Source organism: Excalfactoria chinensis, chromosome 2 (assembly GCF_039878825.1).
Source record: "Excalfactoria chinensis isolate bCotChi1 chromosome 2, bCotChi1.hap2, whole genome shotgun sequence".
NCBI lineage: Eukaryota > Metazoa > Chordata > Aves > Galliformes > Phasianidae > Excalfactoria > Excalfactoria chinensis.
The window spans coordinates 46,509,813-46,535,235 of NC_092826.1; the positions used below are offsets into that span (position 1 = coordinate 46,509,813).

The following is a 25,423-nucleotide window of genomic DNA, read 5'->3' on the forward strand; positions in this document are numbered from 1 at the left end:
TTCCTAATGCAGACTACAGCACACTTAATAGCTTAGACTGGCACAGAAGCACAATCAATTTGCTGTTATTTATATTTTTTGCTGTCTCATTCTTCTCATTTTACTTGATGTTTATTTAATATTTCTGAATCCTGAAAGGTTTTGCTTTTTTAACTTTTGTGATGGATTCATCTCGGTAGGGCTTTTCTGAGGTTCTGCAGATGTTTTGGTGCAGGGGCAGTGCACAGTTTTATTCCTGTAACAGATAATCAATACGTTGTGCTTTGGTGTGCTTAAAAAAGAAATAAATAATAAGAAAAAACACATGAGTGCCAAATTGTGATGATAAGCCCCTTGTTTCCTGAGTACATTCATTTTCCAAGGATTAAGGGCTGTCCTTTATCAGCCTGTTCACTTCTGAAAGTCCATGATGGATTGCTGCCTGTCCATCTGCTCTCGGCAGCAGCAACCTCAACCTGATCTGCAAGAAATCCCCCAAAACACAGCTGCCACCAGGCAATGCAGAGATAATGCTTCCTTAGGGCAGACCTTTGCAGGCAAATCCTACCTTTTTTTCTGGAGCAATATGAGCTTCAATAGAGAGAGGACTTTGGAAATAAGGTATTTACAAACAGCCATCTCTTCGTTTCCTTTCCATTCCTTACTTCTCCTTTTATTTTTTGTGGGGGGAGGGAGGTGAGGGAGAGTTGGCCTTTTGGGGTAGTTACTGCTTTTGTTCTCAGGCTGAAGGGATATGGTTCTTCAGCATCTACTCTAATGTGCTCGTTTATTTAGCGCTGGAAGAGCTGTGGGTAAACGGAGCTAAAGACTCAGGCATAGAGAAATGTCTGCCAGAAGGAGGCGTTTTAGCAGGTTAATGACGAACTTGGTAACAGTCTGATGGGGTCGTTGTACATCGCATTTCTTTTTGCTGCAATCACCTTAGCCTTTTGAAACTGTAGGAAAATACTCTGCTACTCCACTGAGAGATTTTGCTGAATTCAACTGGGACTCATAGAAATTAATTGTAGCACAATACTTGCTTTAGGAATACAGTATTATCTTTTACTCACCACTTCTCCTCCTCAACTTGAACTCCTATGGACTGGAACTTACTGGTTGCTTTATTTTCACCTGGTTTGGCAGTTTCTTCGGCACCATCAACCTTAAAAAAATAAGCAGTTTATTAGAATATATTTTGGCTGAGATATCACCTGGATACTTACAGTTTCTCTTCATAATCACTACTAAGTGTCTGCACATATGGCTTGTGCTATATATACTATATATAGCTATATATACTATACTATAGCTGCCTTCATCCTGTTGGATGGTTTATCTCTGATAAGCCCATTTCTGAAGTTATTCAGACTCTTTTTTGACAGCTTTACTTTGTTTGTTTGTTAAACAGGTTTACAGCAAAGGCTGCTGGTGACCTAGAAGCAAGTGAGGGGTGCAGGGCACACACCAGTTCTTACCACAAGTGCACTTCATGTTTATTTATTACAGAAGGAAGCAAACTCCTGGCTAATATGGCTTGCACTGCTCTAGGCCAAATTTAAGGAAGGTGTTTACCTGCTCTGAGCTTGGCTCCTACTGAAGTCAGTGGAGGGAGGCTGGCATATGGATGCTGATCAAGCTAGTCAGCTGTAATTTTTACAGTTTTAGAGGGAGATTTTCAGGGGCTTGAACAGCATTTGGGCCTCTGTTTTCCTCAGATTTCAGCAAACTGGGGCTCCTGTTTCTCCTGAAAGCCATGTTCTTTACTTGCACCAATGCTGCCTTCAGGAAAGAAAGATGGGAGATGGTGTCTTGGGAACCATGGTTCACATTACTGCTCTTCATATGGAATACTGCAAACACGGATGTTATTTCTTTCTACCCATTACTTTGTCTATAAAGGTCTTCGTTGGTTTGTTCAGTGAAAGGAGGGACTGCAACAATAAAAGAGCACCGTAGCCTTGACTGGGGTTGGCAATAAGTAATAGAGTGTTCCTTTATCTCTGTCTCTTTTGGGTCTTGCTCCTGCATTTAACACTGAAGATATCCTTTCTTTCAGAATGTATATAAACCAAACAGCTGTGAAGTAGAGAATGGGTATAAGAAAGGCAGCAAATGGAACCCACGGGCTGTAGTAACTCAGCCTTCCAAGAAGAAGCACAAGGTGAGTAAAGTCACTGCTTGTCTGGCAGCTGCCCCTGGGGTGGCATGCTCAGCACCTCCTATCTTGTCAGGTGGATGCAGTGATTTCACGGTAAGTTCTTAGGCTTTGCTAATCAGATAAGCCTGTTCAGGCACAGAGGAGGTGGTAAACACAACCTCCATCTGCAGGGGAAAAAAAATCATGTTTTCTTGGGAAGGCTGATAAGCTGTGGATTGCTATTCTGTTTGCTTGGGATTCATCTCCCATCAAAACCTGTTCTGATTTTCAGTTGATTGCAAGTTCAAGTACTTTGTTGCAAGAGCTAATCCTGCAAGCAGATAGTTGGCCTTCTATGCACATTCTTTAGGGGGGATATGGGAAAGATTAATTAAGATAGCAGATTAAATTGGCCTAGTTTATTTGCTCTTCTCCTTTCTGTAAATAGAAGTGAACTCTGGCAGGGTTAGTTTTCTTGTTTCATTTCACTAGAGGTAACAAAACGTAATTTTCCTTAACAAGGGCAAATCAGAAGGAAGTTATCCTCTGCTCTTGAGTCTGGGATGGAAACAATGCCACCGGTCATTACGAAATGCATGAATAAGCAGTGACAATTAATTCAGTGAGGCTGGATGAAAATATTTTTTGGGTGATAGTGTAATGTAAATCATTGTTTTACACATTCCCTTTCAATGATTTAATTCATGCCTTTCTGACCCCCGCTGTGTTATGATTCATAGATTAGTGCTCATGTGTGTAATTTAACAGAGCTGAATAACAGGCAGCAAGGAGACTTAAATCCTCACATCTGATGTTTTTATGATAAATTAGTAAACACTGTTAGTACCACGTAACATGATTAAGCTGCTGGAAATTCTAATAGGCACCTGACAGGAAAAGAAGAAAAAAAAACATTGTGCAACAAGCAGCAAAACAAATGTAGAAACCCAAAACAATGGCATGCATATAATCTAAATCCTGTACTGTACCTGTATTCCAATAGATAAGCATCTATTTTTCTTGAAGTGGTCCTTCTTTCTATCTTCTACTGCAACGGTGGCAATGGTTGTGGTGGTGGTGACAGTGGCAGTGTTGTTCCCTACATGTTGACTTGCTGGGCCATGGATCTGTGCATTAGCAGCTTCAATAGCTGCTGTTAGTGCCTTCATACTGTCCAAGCTCTCTGTGGAGTTGCTAAGTCCAGACTGACTGATGATATCTCCCCTCTGTCCATGCCCATCCATATATGCATCTTGGGCAGACTCTGTGCTGCTCTGGGCTGTGATAGAAATGAATGGTTTGGTGGTAGTTCTCGGTGGAACTGGAGGAGGCGTCTTCTTATAGGTGGTAATGCAGGATGACACTGGAAAAAAAACATGAAAGTTCTTGATTTATTGCCATTGCAGGGAAAATGTATGCAAATATCATCTTAAGACACCACGAGCATGGACAGAGCAGAGGTAAGGAGTGTTCTCCATCATGTTTTCTGCTACCTCTTTTAAGTCCAGCGGGTGAACAACTCATTCCACCAAACTGTTTGTTATGGTCATAACTTCTTATGGTCATAACTTAGAGACAGGACTCACAAGGAACAGACTCCAGCAGCTTAACCCAGCTGATCTATATACTTCATGCAGCTTTATTGCAATTGTTTTTATTTTCTTCACCCTGCCCCACTCTATTTACTAACACTTTTATTTATTAAATGATTTTTAAGCTACATTTCTTTGTTCAGAGAGAGATCCTAAATCCATCCAAGGTCCAAGACTTGATGCTCATCATGCTTGAACTTGCGTATTTCTTGTTATAAATTGCTTCAAATTTTGGGCAGCCTACTCAGATATTTTAAAGTGGCTTGCAAGGAGGGCATGTTTAAGACAATATTTTGCTGCTCTTATTTCTCATAAGAAACATAGATGTGTATTTTTGAAAAAAAAAATAGCTTAATTTTACACAAAAGGAGTTAATGTAATGTAATTGATGTCTAAAGCCTGTCAGTTGGTGGAACTTCTTAAAGGAAAGCATAAGAATAAATGTTTGCAACAAGAAAGAAAGTTTATGAGGACTCCTTTTCACATGTTGATGGCCATGCTTTCATTGTATGTGCTTCTATATGGACATAGAAGCTTATTTTGAGGTTCCCAGATTAGAAACTATTGGCTGAGGTATACAGAGTTACATACAGAATGCACTGCATGGAGATATAAAAACATATTCCTTTAAGGGATAGTTGGCAGCTTTGCTTTGCTGAAGTCCTGGAATGCTTTCAAATGAAGAAAGAAGGTCCATTAAGAATAGAAAACAATCGTTGATATGCTCTATTTTTTTTTTTTTTTAAGCAAATAAATGCAGGCATTAACCTGCACAAAGTTCAGACACAAACATGTTAACATAAATTCTTATTAACAATAATCATATGGCAAGAAATGATTCATTTTAATTGGCAGACGTCTATGCCACCCACATTAAAGGTAAGTCTGCTACAGCTGTTCTGCTCCCTCTTTGCACTGTGTGTGCTTGTAGAGCCAGAAGCCATTATGGCATTAATTTGACTAGCTCAGATCCGTACACCTTGTGTATCTCCCAATAGTTGCAGGAATGGTTGCGGTGTAAAAGATGTTTCCAGGGCATGAAATCACACGGGATTTTTTTAAGAACTCTGGTCTGAGGTTCTGATAACATGTCTGAACCTATGTTAAACCCTTTAAATGCTAATGGAAAAAGAGCATTTTGCAAAGGTTGCGAGCATTTTGAAACTCATTATGATTCACTTCTGAAGAATCAAAAAGAAACCACGGCATCTTGGACAGAAGAGATGGATAGATGAAAATGAACTTGTCAAATTGTAACTCCCAGGAAGTGAAGTTTATAGGGGTTAAAGGTGCTTTTAAAAAGTGTTGACCACAAGACAAACCTATGGAACTAACAGGAAAGGTGACAAATCTACAAAGAGGCGTGTGAATTTTGCACAGTTCTTCAGCGGTTTTGATACTGACACAAAGCATTTGTTGTGACTGTGCACTCTAGGGGAAACTGTCTGCTCTTGCTGCAGCACAAACAGACTTACACAGAATTGTGGAGGCTGCTGCTGAGGCTGTGGGATCCCAGAAGTGACCTAAGTGGCTCATGGCCTGCAGAAATGTTCTTTGAGTGGTGGAAATGCAAACTGAAATCTACCACTGAAGAACTGAAAATGTATAGGTTCACTCATACATCCAGGTAATGCTTTGGCGACAAGCTCATCTAATAGAGGTTTGTGTGCCATGCTACCTTGCAATTCAGCAATGTATAAAATGCCCCATTTAAAATATGCTGAGTAAGGGCATTGTGGAACTCCTGGGCAGACAGCAGCACCTTCAGGACATCCTTGCAAGGTACAAAGATGTCAGATGTCACTATTCCTACTTAGCAGATAACAAAACACACTCCAGAAGTGTTCTTAATGGGGAGATTGTAAAATAAAAAGGAAGCCCCAACATGACTGATCCCCATGATCATCCTTGAAGGGACAGAAAGTCAACAGCCACTGTCTGTTGACAGCTACCAGCCGCTCTGGTCAGTGCAGGACAAATACGGAACCCCCTGATTGAGATGTCTTTCATTCTGCTGGTAAATGCACTCAATGAGGAGCCTAATCCACGCCTCAGTGAAAGATGTTTGCACTCAGCTAATTAAATGAGAAGTTATTAAGAGGGGGAGAGGATTGACAAGTCATACGGTGAAATTGTAAAGAGAAACAGCAAACGTTGTTTCAGCAAGTCAAAACAAATCCTTGGTTTCCTGGAGTCACACAGCACACACTGTACGGCTCCGGAGAAGCAAAGCGTGCAAGTCATAAAAGATCCCCAGGCGCTCTGTTACTGGAAATGATGCAAGCTCCCACCACTCCTGTGCAGCAATGACAACAAAACAGCACTCTGACTGCAGCTGTTTGCTCAGTGCTGGAGCTGCCTGAGCCCTCCCAGTGGCTGAAGTATGACAGCAAAAGGGATTTGGTGCATTGGGTTTCTCTAGGCACTTTTCAAGAACCTAGCAGTGAGTGGTATGGCAACCTGAAGGACCTGCCTGTATTTCACTGGGTGATTTTCAATGCAAAGGTGCTAGAAGATTAAAAGGAAACTCTCCCTAAGTCCTTGTGCAGCCCGGTTAGAGCACTGGGTAGGTGCAGGAAGATGCTGTGTTGTGGGCAAGAGGAGACAGTGGGCACTCAGTGCCAGAGGTGGGTAGAAGGGCTCTGACAGAGAACATCACAGGATCACAGGGTGTGGGGGAAAGACAGAGAAATCTTCACTCAGGGGACATTCAGAGGGTTTTGCATTTGAGAGTTTGTTTAATTAACACCAGGAAGTGAATTTAAAGGGCTCCGTAATTCCCAATAAATGCATTCTTGGACATGGATCAAGGAGTGAAGTTCTGTACTCAAACTGATCTGACTGGAGAGTCAAGTCAAAGCAGACTGATTAAAACTGTTTAGGTATGGAGTTAATCAGAAATAACTTCTTCTGAACAGCAAGTGTGTGTATAAATGCTCAGTTTGTTGCAATGTAGTTTTCTGTATTACTTTAGATAGCACCAAGGGTGACCTGATCTAGTGGGTGGCAACCCTGCCCACGGCATGGGGTTGGAACTGTCTGGTCTTTGAGGTCCTTTCCAACCTAAGCCATTCTATGATTCTGCTGCAGCAGGTATCCATTCCTGTGCTTGGGCATTCTCAAGGTTTGGTCCAAAAACGAGTTAAATCATGTGCAAGGAAACCCTGGCTCCCAAAGCACCTCAAGTCAGCCCCTTGTTCCCAGCTCTATCCATCCTCTCAGCACTGCTCTCCTTCTCATTTTGATCTTGATTCTACGTCTGTAGCTCTGCCTTTGGGTTACAGTTTAATCCCAGACACTGAGAGAAAAAGAACTTTCCCCAGATTAACAAAAAATAGTCACGGTGTTTGTCCTCCTAGCCAGTATTTCCAAACAACTAGCTCATGGGACAGGAATTTGAAACAGGGAGTGTCAACCACCCAGTTCAGAAGGAAGTCTAATGATGAAAAAAAGAATAATAATCCCAGATTGCATAATAATAAAGACTTGAATTTGAATGTTTCATTGTAAGAGCACTTCAGTTGTTTAAACATGCTCACTAGGGAGATGAGCCCTCGGGAGCAAACATCAGCATTCAAACCCAGAGTTTTAGCTCAGAGAATGGGTGCTCAGGAGAACCCCAAGGCAGATTAGCATTTGCAAAGGGATCAGATTCACACAGTGCTTTGCGCAGTTCGGGATGAGATAGGCGAGCAGCATCTTCCCCTCTCTGACTTGGCACTCTCAGGTGAACTTGGTTAACAAATGCAAGGATAAACGAGGGTGCAAATTTAAAGTCAACTAAAATAATGGTGCTTCTCTTGAGAAGAAGGAGCAACAAAATACACAGCATGTACACAATTAAGTATTAATGAAGTAAGAGCTCCTCCACCCTCATCCTTATGACTGAACTCCTGTGTAAAGGTATGCTGCATCAATTCTCCCACATATCTGTACAGTGAGGTACGCCTTGGGGGCGGGAGGAGGGGCAATGCAGGCACATCCATGCAGAGCTGGGACTTCAGCTGCAGTCCCTGAGCTCTCCGCACAGAGGTGCAGGACATGATTTGCCTTGGTACATTCCAACAGAGCTGATGTTCTCTTTACTGTGCATATATTTCCCTGCTTTGTTGAGGTTTGGAGGGGGGAGGAGGTGAGCGTGGAGTAAATACTTAGAAATTGAGTTTTAGATCCTATATGTTTGTTTTCTTGTGCAAAAAGTAGGTATGAAAATGGAGCACGTATTTTCTTAATATATATACAAAAAAACAACAACTGTTCTCAAAGCACAGATGGCTTCTGAGGAAACAGAGACTTACCGTTAAAAATAAACTGAAATAAAGATTTTCCTAAGAAGTTCTAGACTGCCTGAGGGAATAATACCTGAGTGAGTTATGGATGTCATTATCCCAAAAGAGAACTACTGAAATCTCTGCACTGTGCCATCAGGACTTCTGCCAATGCCATGTTTTTCCATGTCCCCACCACTGCCAAGCCTTAAATCTCAGCCAACAAAAGCTTAAGGTACACCAAAGGTAGAAACGCACAACTAACAACTACACAAAGTATGTAAACTATCTTTACTGCACATCTAATGTCCCCAGTACCCTGAGGTCTAAAAGCCTGTACTGCTGTCTGTTTTGCAAGTTTGGAATGGTTTGCTTGCAACTTTCCAGCTGGATGCACTAAGGGGCTCCTGAAACCCAAGCCTGACCATGACTCATCCCGTATCTCAAATGAGAATGAGTTACAAAATCTGCATGTGTGCTGTCAGTGGATGACAGGTGAGTATTTCTCTACCAGATTTATTGTTTTTTTTCTTTTAATGGCTGCTGCTGGAAGCTGCTGATGCCAGTCAGAGGTTTAATTGCTGTCCCATGAAAGCTGAATTAGTGTACAGAGAACAGGTGAGACAGATGAAGGTGTCTGCTAAATGTCATTTATCACTGTGATATCACCGCAAATTATGGATACACAGAGAAAAATTCATTGCACGTAGGTTTCCTACGAGACCCACTTCACCTTTTCTACTGTGTAGCTGTAGCTGAACTTCTCTATACATTAAAATTTACCATTACACTAAGAGTGCACAACTTCAGCTGATTTGGCCTCAAAGCAGACAAGTCTATAAGAAGCTGAAGCTCAAGGAAAATATTTCACATAAACTGATAGTTATTACCCAAGAGAATAGTTGCTAGGTTGGCTGATGACATTTTGCTCTTAAAAAAGCCATGATCTGCACTGGTCTTGAGAAGTTAAGGGCTTGGCTTTATATTTTCTGAAGACAGAACGTGGCCATGTGCACAGCCCTGATCTCACTATGTATGTGGTGATGGTGCTTTTTTGAAGGACTTGATCCCAGCCATTGGCCCATAAGATGTGATGGTGTGAGTTTGTTGTTTTTTTCCCCCCGAAAAAACACAGGGAAACATTACCTGATTAATAGCTTAAACCAGATGTACTGTACTGCTCAAATGTTTTCTGCACCTAAATGCTTCACCAAATCCCTCATGCTCCTCGCTGTGAGAGCACTGATAGAAAACAAGAAACATTGGACCTTAGATCAAAAATGTCCATCTAGAAATTTTCTGCTGCAGAACTTCCATGCCATCAAATCACCACAGTAAGAAGTTTACGATCTGTCTGAATATCAGTGCATTCATATCATGAAAAGCACTTAAGGAAAGCAGAGCAAACAATGTGAAATATAGCAGTTTATCCCACCAAGACCACGGAAGCGTAACAGTAAATAAATGTAATAATATGCAGCCTGATCCTTTTCCCATGTATTTTCCAGGAAGCAACTTCACTGGCACTTTGATATAACATTTTGTTATGCGTTACTGCAGCACACTCAAATTCCAGAATTTGCATCCCTTTCCCTCTGGCAATGAAACAAAATGGTTTGGGTTGGTTTTTGTTGTTGTTGTTTTTAATGTGGTGTTGCACTAACCCAAACCAGACACATAAATGTAAGCAGCTACCTAAGTAAAAACACAACGCATGACCCACTGTCTGGATTCTGAGCAACACAAAAGGTTGAAATTCCTACAAGCATTTGGCCATGTGAGCTAGGCAGATTCAAATCGAATGCTTTACACTCGAACACGAACTTATCAATCTTGTTATTTTCCTTGTTGTTTCTTTGACGACCAAGGAACAGTTGAATGTAAAGACTTGGGCTGCACATTGCAAGCTCTTGGGGCTAATCACATGAAAAACTCTCTCTTATTTCTGAATTGGATCTGGATTCTTGAAAATTTGACCTGAGCGGCAAATGCACAATCTCATTTTCAGGCTATGCCTGTAGCTCATTCAGCACACAGTCATGCAGTGAGTCTGCTGAAGTGGAGCCCATGTTTGCCATTCTGCTTGGGCATGATGGTGTCAGTGCTGCTTCTCAAAACGGTCATGTAGTATTTGGAACAACAGCTTCTGGACCTATTAATGTACTTTTGTATGTATGATTTCCCTTTAATTACAAATTGGATATTTAATATCTGAGCAGCCAATACACAGGAGACTTGCACCCTGTCAAACCTGAAGGTGTATGGTCAGGACCAAGCCCACATAGTAAAGCTCTCACAACTGTGTGCCCTACTTCATTCTTTAAGAAGCACTGCTTTATTGAATCATTAAGACTGGAAAAGACCACTATAATCATCTAGTCCAACCATCAGCCCACCCCCACCATGCCCACTAACTACATCCTGCAATGCCTCATCCACATGATTCTTGAGCACCTCCATGACAGTGACTGCACCACCTCCCTGGGCAGCCTGTTATGTCCTTCTTGATCCTCTGCTCTCCATCCTCTATCTGTGACATGGGAACCAAGTGATGACAAAGCAGGTTCAGTAGTCCCTCATCTTAGGAGGAGCTTGTCATGGCTTTGATGGAAAAACTGCAGGGTGCAGTTGCTCAGCTTTAGCCATGTAGGAGATAGGACTAGAGAATAATTAGGGTTCTCCTTCTCTCTTCCAAATCTGTGAATCCCAGGAACTAGCCTGTGAACCTCGAGGAGATTTAAGCAGGCTAATTATCTCCAAGTAATCTGATCATGCAGAATTTAAGCTAGCCACGTATTAATATAGTCGGATATCCTGGTTTTCAACGTTACTGACACTTTGACATGTGATTCCTGTCTGATGAAAAATGACTGTAAAAGTCATTCCTGGCTCCTCAGTCTAGAAACACATTTCTTTGTTTGATGCTGATGTTAGCATGAAAGCAAGCTTCTACTGGTTCTTACTCCCAGTGGTTTTCTGAATACTTAATAAACGTAAGGTAGGGTAAGCAGAATTCTGTATCATTGCACACACCGACATCAAGCTGCTCTCACAGAATTTGGTTACTGATGCATCTAAATTGACTTAGAAATCAATTAGTTTAAATTGCTGCAAATCCACCCCTGATGTGGACAAGTTTAGACATGGATATGACTGATAAGGTCTTTTTTAAAAAAACAAAACAAAACAACAAATGAAAATGCAGTGGAAGTAATAGTGATTCATTCAAAGAGTTTATCCAAATTAACTGTATCAGTTCACTGATTTAAAACTGATTTCCTTTTATGCCACAGTGTGCAAACAAGCTACACACTGTTATCAGTTACATCCATTCGAATGCACTGGAAACTGTACAGGTAGAAATTAAGCTGATGAAAATCTGTGAAGATTAAAAGCCCTCTTTAATTTTCTCAGTCAAAATCAGTTCTCAGGGCTGGTCTGTTTGAATTAATTTGTGCCTGTGTGTCTCGCTTACTTTTATATCTGGTATTATTTAAAAAGATACAGTAAAACACAGAACACAGTGATCAGCATTTTTACTAACAAACTTTTCTATAGTCACCCACAATGGGAAACCTCTGCACAACAAGGCAGGTTTATACATAGAGAACAGTTATATTCCTTTGGTCATTATAGGACTGGTAAATATAGCAAGTACAGAAACGTGGGTACACCAGTTTTGCATGTTACTCAACCCTAAGGCTGTTCAGAAGCTTTGAAGCAATACAGAAGGACATTGCTCTGACAAACGCTATTCAGATAGACTTAAAACAACCCATGTGCAATAGAATTTACTATTTTTGGTATAGTAGCCCCCTATATTATTAAGCAAACTACCTCATGGTTTGATAAGCGTAGGTTTTGCTTCCTCACGATTCAGCAATTGACTTAAAGACCCCAAAAAAGTGAATACACAAGCCTCTGTTGCCACCAAAGCTTTAGCACTCTCACATTGTTTCGAAAGTCCACCTCTCAATTTGGTTTGAGAATTTTATGTCATGCTGCTTGACGTGTAAGTTTGTATTAGTTAGCTAAGTGTTAAAATTCAGGTGACAGCAGTGGTGAAGGGATGCTGTGTTAAAATCAGACCTAAGTTGGAAAGAAACTTCACAAACACCAAAGACAAGAAAATAAGAGCCACTACAATCTGTAAGAAGAATGCGTTTGATAAAAGCACATGAACAACTTTTTAGCTGCTATAAATTTCCAGGAAGCACCATGGGAATTGATTTATACCCTTCTATTTTCTGCTGCAGCACGGTCTGCTATGACTCATGCAAGTCATGCAGGTTTAAGATCACACTATATTTTTCTCATAGAGAATTACTAATAAATGTAAAAAAAAACACAAACGCAGAGTTCAGGAAAGAATCACGTGGGCATTGAGCAAGAACATCTGTTCAAACAGGGAAATACTGAGTTGTTTTTATGTAATCAGTAATACATTCTTACTGGATTTGGGGTGTTCCAGTCCAAGTAGGAATGTCTAAAACAAGCAAGTTACCCAAAACCAAATGCAAGAGCTACTTGAAGCAGGAAGAAGGAAGGGAAGAACTGTGAGCAAAACCTTCAGGCACGAGAGTATCTTGTTGCTTGAGACAGAGTTATGGCCCAGCTGAGAAATTCTGCCTGTCTGGAGGTCAAGGTGCAGTTATCAGGTTGGAAGTCACCTGTCTGGGACAATCCAATCTGTTCTCAAATGACAAGGAAATGTAGATAAGGAGTTTACATAAGAAACTGTACCAGTCTTTCGTAGAATTTCAGGTAGAGTAGCAAAACTGACTCAAGCCTCTAGACATTAACAGGGGGAGGAATAATTTGGTAAACAAGGCATGTGAAGAACATATGTCAGATATGTATTTGATGTTGACAGGAATTAAAATGTAAACCAAAACCTGGTTCCCATATTTCCATTCTGCATTCAGACTAAGAAAATATGGCCTTGCTGAGGGGCAGGATTGAGGTCACCGTGGATGACTTCATTATTTTATTTTATTGCTTTTTTCCCCCCCCAAACAAAAGGAGTCCTACCTGATATTTCAACAAACTAGTTCAAAACACTGGATTGGAATTAGCAATCCCTGTTGATCAGCTTGAGCATCAACACAAAATACATTGACATCTCAGATACAGTTCACCTCAGTACACAGATTACTATGCAGTATGGGGATGTAGGGATATGATTTAGTAGTTATGATGGAGATGGGCTGACAGTTGGACTAGATAATCATAGTGGAATTTTCCAACCATAAGAATTCTATGATTCTGTGTATTTCAGTACATCTGAGGACAACAATCATGTCTTGTTGGGAGCCCTGAGCCAGCACCAATTCCCAGATTTAGACAGAGGAGGACGGTAGCCTTCCCACACATGGATGAAGACAGAGCAAGCCTCAAGTCACAATACTGAAGCGAGAGACATCCCCATCACCCCATATAGTTTTACACTCCTTAAATAAATGCATATAAAAGAGGCCTTGAATAAGTTCAGATTCACAATTTGTAAGAGATGTCAGGCACAACTTCCATGGAGAGATCAGCTGCACATCTGATGATATTCTGATGCCTTTTCTTTTTTCCCTTTATACCTTCCTCACTACGATTTATTGCAAAATGAGTCAGTTTAGTGACAGTGAGATTTTAAAACTTACTAACATGATCCCAAAACCCTAATGGTTGAATTGATGTTATATCATGCTAATTGAAAAAGTCAGAGCTTATTATACATAATTTTGTGTGCCCCGGTGGCGCAGTGGTAGAATTGCTGCTTGCGACACCGGAGGCCCAGGGTTCGAATCCCCCCTGTGGAGCAAGGGGTAGAAGTGCCGCTTTGCTACACAGAGGGCTCGAATCCCGGGAGTTGGACTCTATGATCTCTAAGGTCCCTTCCAACTTGCACGATACTGTGATACCGTGATACTGTGATACTGTGATATTTTAACAAGAACAAAGTGGCACTGCCATAGTGAAGGGTGAATGTGAACAAAGTTTTCTCTCCCAAACACATGTAGGATTCCTCTTTCAATTACAATTTCATTTAGCTAAAGATTTCAAAATCAGTGCTCATGATCTCAGACTGGGATAAGAACTCCTTTCTTCCCAGCTCCTAGACTATGCAATAATTCTAGCATTTCTTGCATTTACACAATTGTAAAAAATTAAAGATGCATTTTATGCTGGCTTAGTTAAAAGTTAAACCCAGACATTTTATGCAGGCTTGGTTAAAAGGTAAATCCAGGCCACCTACTTAATACACAAAAAGAGAAAGTAAACACACCCACATGAGTTTTGACACTTCAAAGTACCTTTTAAATCTCCTGACTACAGAAGTGCTTTCTGAAGATCACAAGGCCAATACCAGACCTCTGTAAATGCCAACAAAGCTAATCCACAAATCCATATAGTCTCACATGCACATAGCAAATCCTCCACAACTCTAAGTGCACAGGATGCAGGAAAGAGCCTGGATCAAGTTTTTAACCAATGATCCGGTTTTTATGTTCTCTCCCTACCAATCTCTGCCCAAGCTTGAAATGTCTTCTTCTTTAATTATCCTTCTAATAAAAGACATATTTATCGCACACACCCATTCCTCCTACATACAACATTTCTTTTGCAATCAAAATCAGAGCCTCAGAGACTTCGCTGGCTCACTGTGAATCAGAAGGTCACCCAAGCCTCTGATGGATAAGGGTCCTGAAGGCATATGGGATGCAAAAGAAAGGGACAGAAGCAGGTCTGAATCCTCATGACCAAAGTGGTTGGTTGAGAAAACAGACAAACTGATGCAAATAACTGCGCATGTTGAGTGAAAACAAGGATGCTCAGCAGAGCAACAGGCAACCTGTTATCATAGAATCATAGAATTGCTCAGGTTGGAAAAGACCATCGTGGCTCAGGCTGCTCTGTTCAGCTATACCCCTATTTCTTTGCTTGCAAAACTTCATATGATCTCAATTTCTCTTTGCACTGATGTTTGAAGAATAGCTGTCCTAACAGCAGCAGCTTTATCTGCTCAGTTAACTTTGTTGATAATGTGTTTATTCATTAATTGTTATTCACATCAAATTACAGAGTCCAAACAGTATCACTGTCAAACACCAATCACTCAGCACAAAAAACCCCAAATAATTAAAATGTACAGATTACGAATTATACACATGCCAACATTTGCTTTTCATGAATTGTCTATCAACAAATGATAAACAAATGCATGTGCAAAAATGAAGGGTGTACATAAGCAACTTGGGAACTGGGGAAAATTATAGATTCGAGATTAATAACAGTTCCAGTGATTAAATCATTAATCACCTATTTTTAGCAATATAAACTTTCTTTACTTTTTTTTAATCACAAGGGATCTAATAGGCTATGCAGACTGTGCATAGCTGTAGGTCACAGTGATATCACCCACAGCTAAACTGTGCCCAAAGAGATCATAGATTCACCAAGGTTGGAAAAGACCTCAAAGATCATCCAGTCCAACCTATTACCAATAGTGCCCACTAGACCATGTCCCTCAACACAACATCCATTCATTGAACACCCCCAGGGTCGGTGACTCCACCACCTCCCTGGGCAGTCCATTCCAGTGCCTGACCACCCTTTCTGAGAAGTAATATTTCCTAAATGTCCAGCCTGGTTCTCCTCTGCTGCAGCTTGAAACCATTCTCTCTGGTTCTATCACTAAAGACACGAGAGAAGAGGCTGACCCCCAGCTCACTACAACCTCCCTTCAAGAAGTTACAGAGAGCAATAAGGTCTCCCCCGAGCCTCCTCTTCTTCAGACTGAACAATCCCAGCTCCCTCAGCTGCTCCTCATAAGGCCTGTGCTCCAGACCCCTCACCAGCTTTGTTGCCCTCCTCTGAACACATTCCAGGGCCTCAATGTCTTTCTTGCAGTGTGGGGCCCAAAACTGGACACAGTACTCAAGGTGCGGCCTCACCAGTGCTGAGTACAGGGGAACAATCACCTCTCTGCTCCTTCTGGCAAGACTGTTTCTGATGCAAGCCAGGATGCCACTGGCCTTCTTGGACACCTGGGCACACTGTAGGCTCATGTTCAGGTCCCTCTACGCAGTATTCCATCCACTCCGCCCCTGTAGCGCTGCCCAGCGCTGTTGTAGCCAAAGTGCAGGACCCGGCATTTGGTCTTGTTGAACCTCATCCCACTGGCTTCGGCCCAGCTCTCCAGCCTGTCCAGATCCCTCTGTAGGGCCTTGCTACCCTCAGGCAGATCGACACTCCTAGCCAATTTGGTGTCATCTGCAAACTTACTGAGGGTGCACTCAATGCCCTCATCCAGGTCATCAATAAAGATATTGAAGAGGACAGGCCCCAGCACCGACCCCTGGGGAACACCACTCGCGCCTGAACGCCAGCTGGATTTAACTCCATTCACCACCACTCTCTGAGCCTGGCCCTCCAGCCACCTCCTTACCCAGCCAAGCGTGTATCCGTCTAAGCCACGGGCTGCCAGCTTCTGCAGGTTATATGTATTTCAGGTTACTCGGACATTTCTCAGAAGAGCTATCATTCCACAAAAATTTTGCATTTTGGAAGCATTTTAAGCTGAATCAATGCATCCTGCTTTGATTTGGGAATAAGGTTATAGAGATTAAGAGTTATTCTAGAAAGGCAACTCAATACTTCAGGAGAATTTGGACATTTAGAGAAAACTTTGGTGTAGAGAGGAGGTTGCTACACACTGAACCTGCAGTCTCTTTCCATGACTTTTTTTTTGGCTCTGGAGTCTATCCAGGTAAGGTGCCAGGTAGGTCTCTTCAGCCACTAAAGTCTAGCAAGGGCGTTAAAGACTATTCAAGGTGCTTTTGTTGAATAACATGGATGAAGAAAACAGCAACAAAATATATGCATGAACTCACCTAGGCCTAAGAAGTCTCAGGGCGCAGCCTTCCTATCCTGCAGAACTATTAGCAAGATGTCAACAATCAGATTTTAATAATTTCAAAGGCAGCTTATTACTTCCATAATGTCATTCTTTTGTGTATAAAATTGCTGCCCAAACCATGTACACCAGGAGTGACACCTACTCAAAAAAGGTCTTTCTTAGAATTTTCCCCAATTTAGTGCTTAGGACAGCAGATGAGTCCTATTTTCTTTGATACCCCATTCAGTTGACTTCTCTATACATGCATTGAACGTGCTATGTATTAACAGCCAAGTAGGCCACTGCAAGCAGTTTTATTTGAGACTGGAAACTTGCTGGTTTGACCTGTTTCTCAAGAGAAAAGTGTCATCTAAACAGGACAAAATTGTTTTGTATTTTTCCTGCCTATTTTCTTCTTCTGAGCACTTTCCTTTTAATCCCATAAAGCAAAAGGTCGCTGTTCTAGAGGATATTTTCTTTTTTTCTTAAAAACAACAACAACATAATTAAAGAAATAAGTGTAGAAACATTTTTCTTCATATTATACACTGCTAATGTTCTTCAATTCATACCTTGCCAGAATGACCTCTAGTCCTTGTGGACGGAAAGCAACATTTGTTGTAATTTGTTAGCATTACACGCAAAGAGCTTTTGAGTTTAAAAGTGTCCCACACTGAAATGCCCAAGACTGGCTTTTTCATCACTTCTACTGGTGCATGGCAAAAAAAAGATCCTCTAGATCATTGTATTAAGCCTCATTAAGGAGAAGTGAGCCAGTTATATTCCCTCCTCCTCTCCACAAATTAGTTGTTGCCAAAAGAAAAACAAAAAAAGATTTTAAAAAGATAGTTCTCATATCCTTCAAGACTGCTGTGTGCCACTTACTGATCTTGGTGGAGAACTTAGCTTGCAGTGAGCTTCCACAGCCTGTCACATGTAAAATTCATCCTACATGATGACTTAAGCATCAGTTGCATCATTAATGTGTTTCTGTCTGCAGAATGTTTTTTGCACTTTGCCAGATGAGACAGAAAAGAGACAAATTGTTGCTGTGCACATGCAATTTTCTAATACAAACAATACAGGCATTATTATTCTTGGAAATGCATTTGGAAAATCTTACTCTACCTTGTGTCATATGCAATAGGATGACAGGTAGGCGAGGCACTGCAAAGTGTATGTGGTGTAAGAACGTGTAGTCAACAGGTACAATAAATACCTGTGTGCGTGTTCTTGTCTGAACACATAAATAGAGCCACCCACACATACACATACAAAGCTATGTCTTATGAGGAGTGGCTGAGGGAACTGGGATTGTTCAGCCTGGAGAAGAGGCGGTTCCAGGGAGACCTTATTGCCCCCTGCAACTGCCTGAAAGGAGGTTCTAGTGTGGTGGGGATCAGCCTCTTCTCCCAGGTAACAGAGAAAGGACAAGAGGTAATGGCCTCAAGTTGTGCCAAGGGAGGTTCAGGTTGGATATTAAGGAAAATTTCTTCTCAGAAAGAGTGGTTGGGTATTGGCACAGGCTGCCCAGGGAGGTGGTGGAGTCATCATCCCTGGAGGTGTTCAAGATCCTCATGGATGTGGCACTGAGGGACATGGTCAATGGGCATGGTAGGGATGGGTTGATGGTTGGACTTGATGATCTTAGTAGTCTTTCCAACCTTAATGATTCTATGATTTTATGCTCAAATATACAGGTAGTGGGAGGAGGGACAGGTAACCCGGGAGAAGTATAGGGATGCTGCTATGTATAGTATCATGTAGTATAGGATGGGGTCAGGAAGGACAAGGTCCAACTGAAACTCAACAGAGCAAGGGGTGCAAAGAAAGATAAGAATGGCTTTTATAGGTACCCCAGTTAATAGCACCAGGTGTCCTACAGCTTTGTCAAAGACAAAAATCTTCAGCTCACTTGCTCGCACAAACCTGCTTGCTCCAAGCTAAAAAGAATCCTGCTTATGAACAAAATAATATGTATTATTTCACTGCTTGTTCTAGCACCAACCTTATAATTACTGCATTCTCAGCTATCTCCCACATCCCCCTTGAGCTGTGAATTACAAGCTTTCAGCATAAGGGATACTAGTCTTGTGGCATGATTAGATTACCGTTTCCACAGGTTGCCTGTGCAGAAGAATAGCTCATCTAGGGATGAATAGATTCATTTGCCTGAAGATAATTTTCTTTACCTTTCAGACTATCACCTGTGTCTAACAGGTGAGAAAAGAACAGAAATTCAGTGCAGGTCAACTTCCCTTAGAAAATAACCCAAACCTCTAGTTTTTCTGCTCCAGAATTTGAAGGTAAGCAGGTCTGGGGTTTTGTCTGCCTGCTCAAAAGAAAGCTGTTGTTTGCAGAGTGCAGATACACACCTGTTCTCTGCTGAAGACTGAATGCGTTAGTCACTAAGAAGCATAATGAAAGTAGCCATTTTATGTTTTTTATAGAGCACAGTCTTGGAGAGGAGAAGCGCACCCACACGTCACTTTTGATGTGCTATTGAATAGAATCCAAAGATTATAAATATTATATTAGGCATTTAAAGGTTAAAAAGGTAATTTGCATGGAGTAAATATTTCTCTTTGGAATTCAGGAGAACATAATATAATAGCTTTGAATTTGAAGTAAGAACCAGAGCTTAAGGATGTTTCTCATCTGCAGGTTATATGTAGCATGAAAATGTTAACTATGAATGTTTATAAGTGCACAGAGCTGGATCAGCAGTACTGCAGTGACACCTGTCTTGGTAATGCAGAGCATCCTTTTTCCAGCTCAATGGGTTTCTTGTGACCCACACAGAACTCCAAAGAAGTTGGGGGAAATTCATGACTCCTCCCGTCCTCATGTTTGTAGATGAAATTCCTACCACTCATTTGTGGCCTACTTGGTGCTCTTATCACCAGAGAGTTCTTATCAACTCTCTGTTTTATGACTTTCTTACTTTAATACAGTCTCCGGACCATCTGCAAACCACCTACCAGTCCTGGCAGTTCACACAATTTGGGAAACATGGCTTTTTATACTCCTGTTTAGTTATTACATTAAAACCTTATTAAAGAGGCAAATCTAAACAACTTCAGAGATGTTCAAGGAGAACCACAGATTTCTTCTTGACACGCACCATTATGCAGTAAAAGAACATTCAGTAAAACATGGGCATATTTATTATTCAACAGATTACACTCCATTGCAGCTTAAATTAGTTGAAAAGAAAAAGGATGGCGTTATTTAATTAATGATGGTTTGCAAATTGCATCTAGGGAGAGAACTGCTGCCTTTTCAGCTATTGTGAGACCATGTGGCCACGTGAGCACTGCTCACAGAAATGCTTCTCCCTGCTCTCACTCACACATGTCTTTCTCTTGACTTTGTACTGACTGCTCCTGAATGGTTTTGCATTCAAACAAGCATCTAGGCAAGCAAAAACATGCTGCCTGCAGAAAAAAGAAACCCTTTGCTTCAAAGTGCCCACGTCTTTCTCTGCATAGGACAACCATTCACTACATCTTCTCCCCTGGCCTTTCTCCAGACTTTCTGCCCCCTCCCTAGTTCTGCTTCACATTGCAGCCCTTCTGATGCTCCTTCCTACTCCCTCAGTATCCCACAAGCTGGTACACAGATGAGTTTGTTCTTCCTTACAGACTCTTGGGACACCATATTTCTGTCTGAGAGTTCAATGCATCACACTGCCTTTCATATCTTGTGCTTGTGCTTATTTTGTGTCAAATAGCAACGTAATGAGTTTCATACTCTTTGTACAGAAGGATAAAATCCCTCACTGCATTGTCTATGTGTAAAACACCTACAATTTTGCAGCATGGTTTTTCAAGATCCCAGATACGATGTGACTCCTACATACTGTTATCAACTCGGCTAATTTCAGGTCCCTGCTGAGAAAGGAAATCTGAGACACAAAACACAAAAAGCATTCACAATCCACTCAGAAAACATTTCCAGAAAATAAGAAGAGAAGAACTTGTATAAATGGCTAGAGATGCCTAGAAAAAACAGGTACTCTGAACAAGTAACTCATCTTAAGCCAGTTATATTTGGAGAGGCTGAAGTGCCCTTTGGAATTGCAATTGCTCTCCTCCTCTGCTAAACGACAGGCCCAGATGATGAACTTTGGGTGGCAAATTTGACAGTGTTAAAGAACTCTTGTAAATTGCTGCACAAACTCATCTGTATTTATATCTCATCCCTTCTTTATATTTTTTTGTTAAGCCCCGAGATGAAAATCTGCAGACAAAGAGATTCTATTCCAGCTACAGTGTTTATATAGTGATATAGTGCATGTAGATGAGCAAAAGGGCTCTGTTTGGTGTCCGTTGAGCACTGTGGAACTGAAACCAGCAGTTTGTAGATCGTTCTCTCATATTGCAGAAGGAACAAGCACCCCTTTCTTCTGCTATGATTTTCTCTGAGTTAACAGCAGAAATTGTCCTTATGGGATCTCTGAAGTGCATTGTGAATGATGTATGGAACGCTGTTTCCCTGTCTTCTGTGGGCAAGTTCAACTGTGCTGCTTGCAACATCCATCATCAGAGGGCTTGCACTGTTTCCAGAGCCAACCACTGTGATCCAGCTTACCAGAAAGAAGCTATTCAGTTTCAGTGAAGAATAATAATTTCTCATTTTTAAAAGTCCTCCTGGCAAAAAGCTTATGTAGCTCCTGTCTCAGCTCCTACCATGCCTCAGAACCTCTTAAAAGCATGTCTTATATTCTTTCATTGGTTCAACATGTGCTTAAAGTGTGATGCTAAGAAAGAACCAAGGGAGATTCAAAAGTCTGCCCCACTAGTGAGCACACTACATAATACAGTCAACAAGCAGACCACTATAGCCCACCTGTTCTTTTTTTCCATCCACAAAAATGTACTTCATTAAAGATATCACTAAATGAGTGATCTCAGACAATAAGTAGTTTCACCAGCAAGCTGGCTTGTACTGGTCCCCTGCTTGGCATGCTACTTTGCCCTCTGGCTTGGCCATCAGAGACCTGTGATGTTTATGTGCTGAGTCTCAGGGAGCAAGGTAGAATTTGGGCTGTCTTGACTCAGTTCTGAGGGTTTTGCAGCCCACCATCAGTTTGGAAAGAATCAGGTGATTTCTTGGTGTAAAAACAAATATTTTGGTATCCAGCTCCACTGTCATTTTTCTGAGACTCGGGGACTTTTGGGGAAGTACAAACTGTGCTCACATTTGAGTTACTAACATAGGCAGAAAATTTAAGCAAGGTGCCCTTAGTTGCTGACTGTGTGAGCAAATCAGATAGACACTCAAGAAATTAGATTTGTGTCAATAGATCCTTCTGCTGATGCAAGGGCTGTCCTGCAGGCTGCACTCAAAATCAAGCAAAGTTGGTTTTGAATGTTTACTTCTGAAAATTAATCATAAAATGGGTTATTTTAAATGAACCAAATCTTGATTTCCTTATGGATCTGAATAATTTGCATACATGGAAAATATAGGACAATACTTTACTTCTGCTCTCAAGCAATTAAAAGTGAAACTTCTGACATTTGCATGCAATGGGTTCCCTGTTTCCTCACATTGCCATGTCCTGTTTATACATTACCCATCCAAGGTTTATATACTTCATGCACATAATTGCTTTTGATCCTGTGCTGGAAACAAATTACATAAGACAGCCAAACTTCTCCTAACCAGGTATACATCTGCAGCCTCCCTGAAGCTTGCTGACAGTTAATTCACATATCCTGTGGCTGCACAAGGGGTAGCATTCCTGGTGCCCCTGTGAGGTTACAGACTGCTCCCACCCCACACAGCTAAATCAAAGCATTCCAAGAAACCAAAGGGACAGTCAAGTCTCTGGAATTTCAAAGCAAACATTTCTGCACGTCTGGTGCTTCAGCATCAGCCAAAAGTAATTTCTCCTGGTAATCACATGCTTGGTTTAGCACAACAGGCTCACTTCTGCTTTCCATCTGACGATAGAACAGGGCCTTGCTCCTGGTTTGACCCACACCTAGAGAAGGCTGTGGAGGTCAATACACAGGTATAAATGGAAAAGGACCCAGATCTGGGTTGTATACATAAAATCATTTGAGTTGGAAGGGACCCTTGAAGGCCATACAGTCCAACTCTTCTGTAATGAACAGGGGCACTTACAGCTACGTCAGGATGCTCAGAGCTCCATCCGCCCTGACCTTGAGTGTCTCTAAGGACAGGGCATCCACCACCTCTCTCGGCAACAATCACCCTGATTGTAAAAAAACCTTCTTCCTTATCTAAATCTCCTCTCCTTTAGTATAAAACCATAACATTGCTGTCACGTATTAGGAAGGCATGATTATTCTCGTAGTGAAACTCTTCAGTCTTCTGAGGAGTATGCCTGCTGTGTAGAAGTGAACTACTGGTAGTGGGAGGTCACTTTGTGGGCCTGCAAACAGCCCAGGCCACAAAACACCTGAATACTAACAGATGACAACTCTAATACTGATTTTTCAAAGAATGCTAAAGCATATGAAGAACACAATAATCATAACTGACATAGCCAACATTTAATTTACCAACAGCAAAGACTCACAAAATGCTGCCCTGCTCACAGGCAGAGCTTCCAGTTTGTACCAAACCTCTGACTCACAGCTCTGATAGCTGAAGCTGTTAAGAGATAAGTAGTTAGGCCTAGCTGTGCTGAAGTCAAATTCACCCTCTCTCGGCCCTCTCAAGGAAGGCACCACTTATGATGTGCATGGAATGTATCATTGTGCAGTTATAATGCAATACAGTATTCAGTATATATATAAATGTATATATATATGTATATTTTTAGCAGATACAAATCTAAAAAGACTCCTTATGAATCAGTGTAAGGTTTTTTTGTTTGTTTGTTTTTAAAATATGGTGTCTACAGAACAACGACTGAGAGAAGAGGAAGGAAAGAAAGCAGGTCTAAATTTGACACCAGGGTTCTGGACTCCACTCACCACAAAACCTAAGGACAGGTGTATTCCATAGAGTCATAGAATGGCTTGGGTTGAAGGGACCTCAAGGATCATCAGGTTTTGACCCTCCTGCTACAGTCAGGGTTGCCAGCTGGTAGATCAAGTACTTGATCAAGTTGCCCAGGGCCCCACATAACCTGGCTCTGAACAGGGAATGAACAGCCTGAGCTGTCTCTGAGCAGCCTGCACCAGCACCTCACTACTGTTTCAGAAGATCCCCCTCACATCTAATAATTCTCTCACTTTAGTCATATGAGAAAGTGAAACTCTCTTTCACACAATGTGTTCTCAGTCATTCTTACTTTATTCCTAATGCTCTCAGATATTTCCACCCTTGGTTGGTCTTCTTTGTTCCAGGCTTCTTTAATTGGATCATCTCCCAGGTTCTGGGGGGAACCCTCTGTTAGAGTAGCTCCTGAGGATAAAGCCACTATACAATGAAATTAAGAGATGTTGAATTAATAAAGTATTGACTAAGGATATGATTGTTTGCAGTAGAATTACTGGAAACAAGCAGTAGTATTACTGGAAACTACTTTTAACTAACCTGTAACACTTGTGCATCCACATTCCAGTGTTTTTTTTTCTTTATTTCTTTATAACATTCTGCATCTGTGAATTATGTGATCTGTAAATTTGGATTTCAGCTTCTGCATTTCCTACACTCAGCCTTAGAGATCCCAAATGTGTGGGTACCACTTGAACTAATTTTCCCAACCCTGTTTCATTTTTGCACTCTCCAGGTGTAAATGTAGCTGCTTGACACATACAAAAGCCCTTGACATAACAATATATGCACCATCCTGCAGTAAATGCAAACAGGAGGCTGCTTTATCTCATTGGGTTTTCAGTCTTTTCTCTCTCTGCCTTGAGCCATGTCACATAACCTTATTTGCTTTAAAGAATAATCCTAAAAATACTTCTCAGGAACCTGGCTAATCTGGCATCACTTATGTTTCAGATATTTCAAGGAAGACCTTGAAACAACATTTAGTTAACAGGCAGCATGTAGCTATGGACATAATTATTTTTGAGGTAAAGAACTTGAACTGAATGTGCACATGGTTTACGTATTTTTGATTATTATTATTATTATTATTTTTTAGAGAAGTCCCTAATGAAGCACATTTCCCATCCCACAAGGCATAACAGCCTGCAAAAAATGGTGAAGATGTTGGCTTCCCATTAATAATTCAATCTTTTTTCCTACCACAGTGGAAATCATTGAGCAATTATTTTTTGACTTTTGAGCTGTTTGCTCAGATAGATAGGTTTGCAAATAACTCCCTGCTTTCATAGGTCTGCTACATTAAAAACAAACAAACAAATAAATAAATAGCAACCTATCTCTTGTTCTGGAAGATGTCAAGGATTACTGCAAAAAGTAATGGATTCTTCAACAACCACCATAGGTGTTCTGTCTGCATTTTATCCACAATATTTGATATATGTCAATAAGCAGTGATATCCATTACTATTCACTTCAAAAACAAGTAGTGAATGTTCTGGGAAAAGTTTATAAACTCTGAATCAATGCAAGAGGTTCTTAAAATCACCACCATCTAATTGATGAAGAGTTCAGG

General features: G+C 41.1%; 1 protein-coding gene across 4 annotated transcripts in view; it reads right to left on the bottom strand.

Annotated features, from left to right (window-relative positions):
* Nucleotides 1-25,423, bottom strand: part of DLGAP1 (DLG associated protein 1) — a 375,465-nt gene that overhangs the window by 21,680 nt on the left and 328,362 nt on the right. For all 4 annotated transcript variants that reach the window (XM_072327378.1, XM_072327379.1, XM_072327380.1 and 1 more), the window contains 2 exons: nt 3,109-3,482; nt 1,053-1,144 (listed from right to left, as the gene is read on the bottom strand). In XM_072327378.1, the coding sequence (XP_072183479.1) occupies nt 1,053-1,144; nt 3,109-3,482 (466 nt within the window). The remainder of the gene's footprint in view (nt 1-1,052; nt 1,145-3,108; nt 3,483-25,423) is intronic.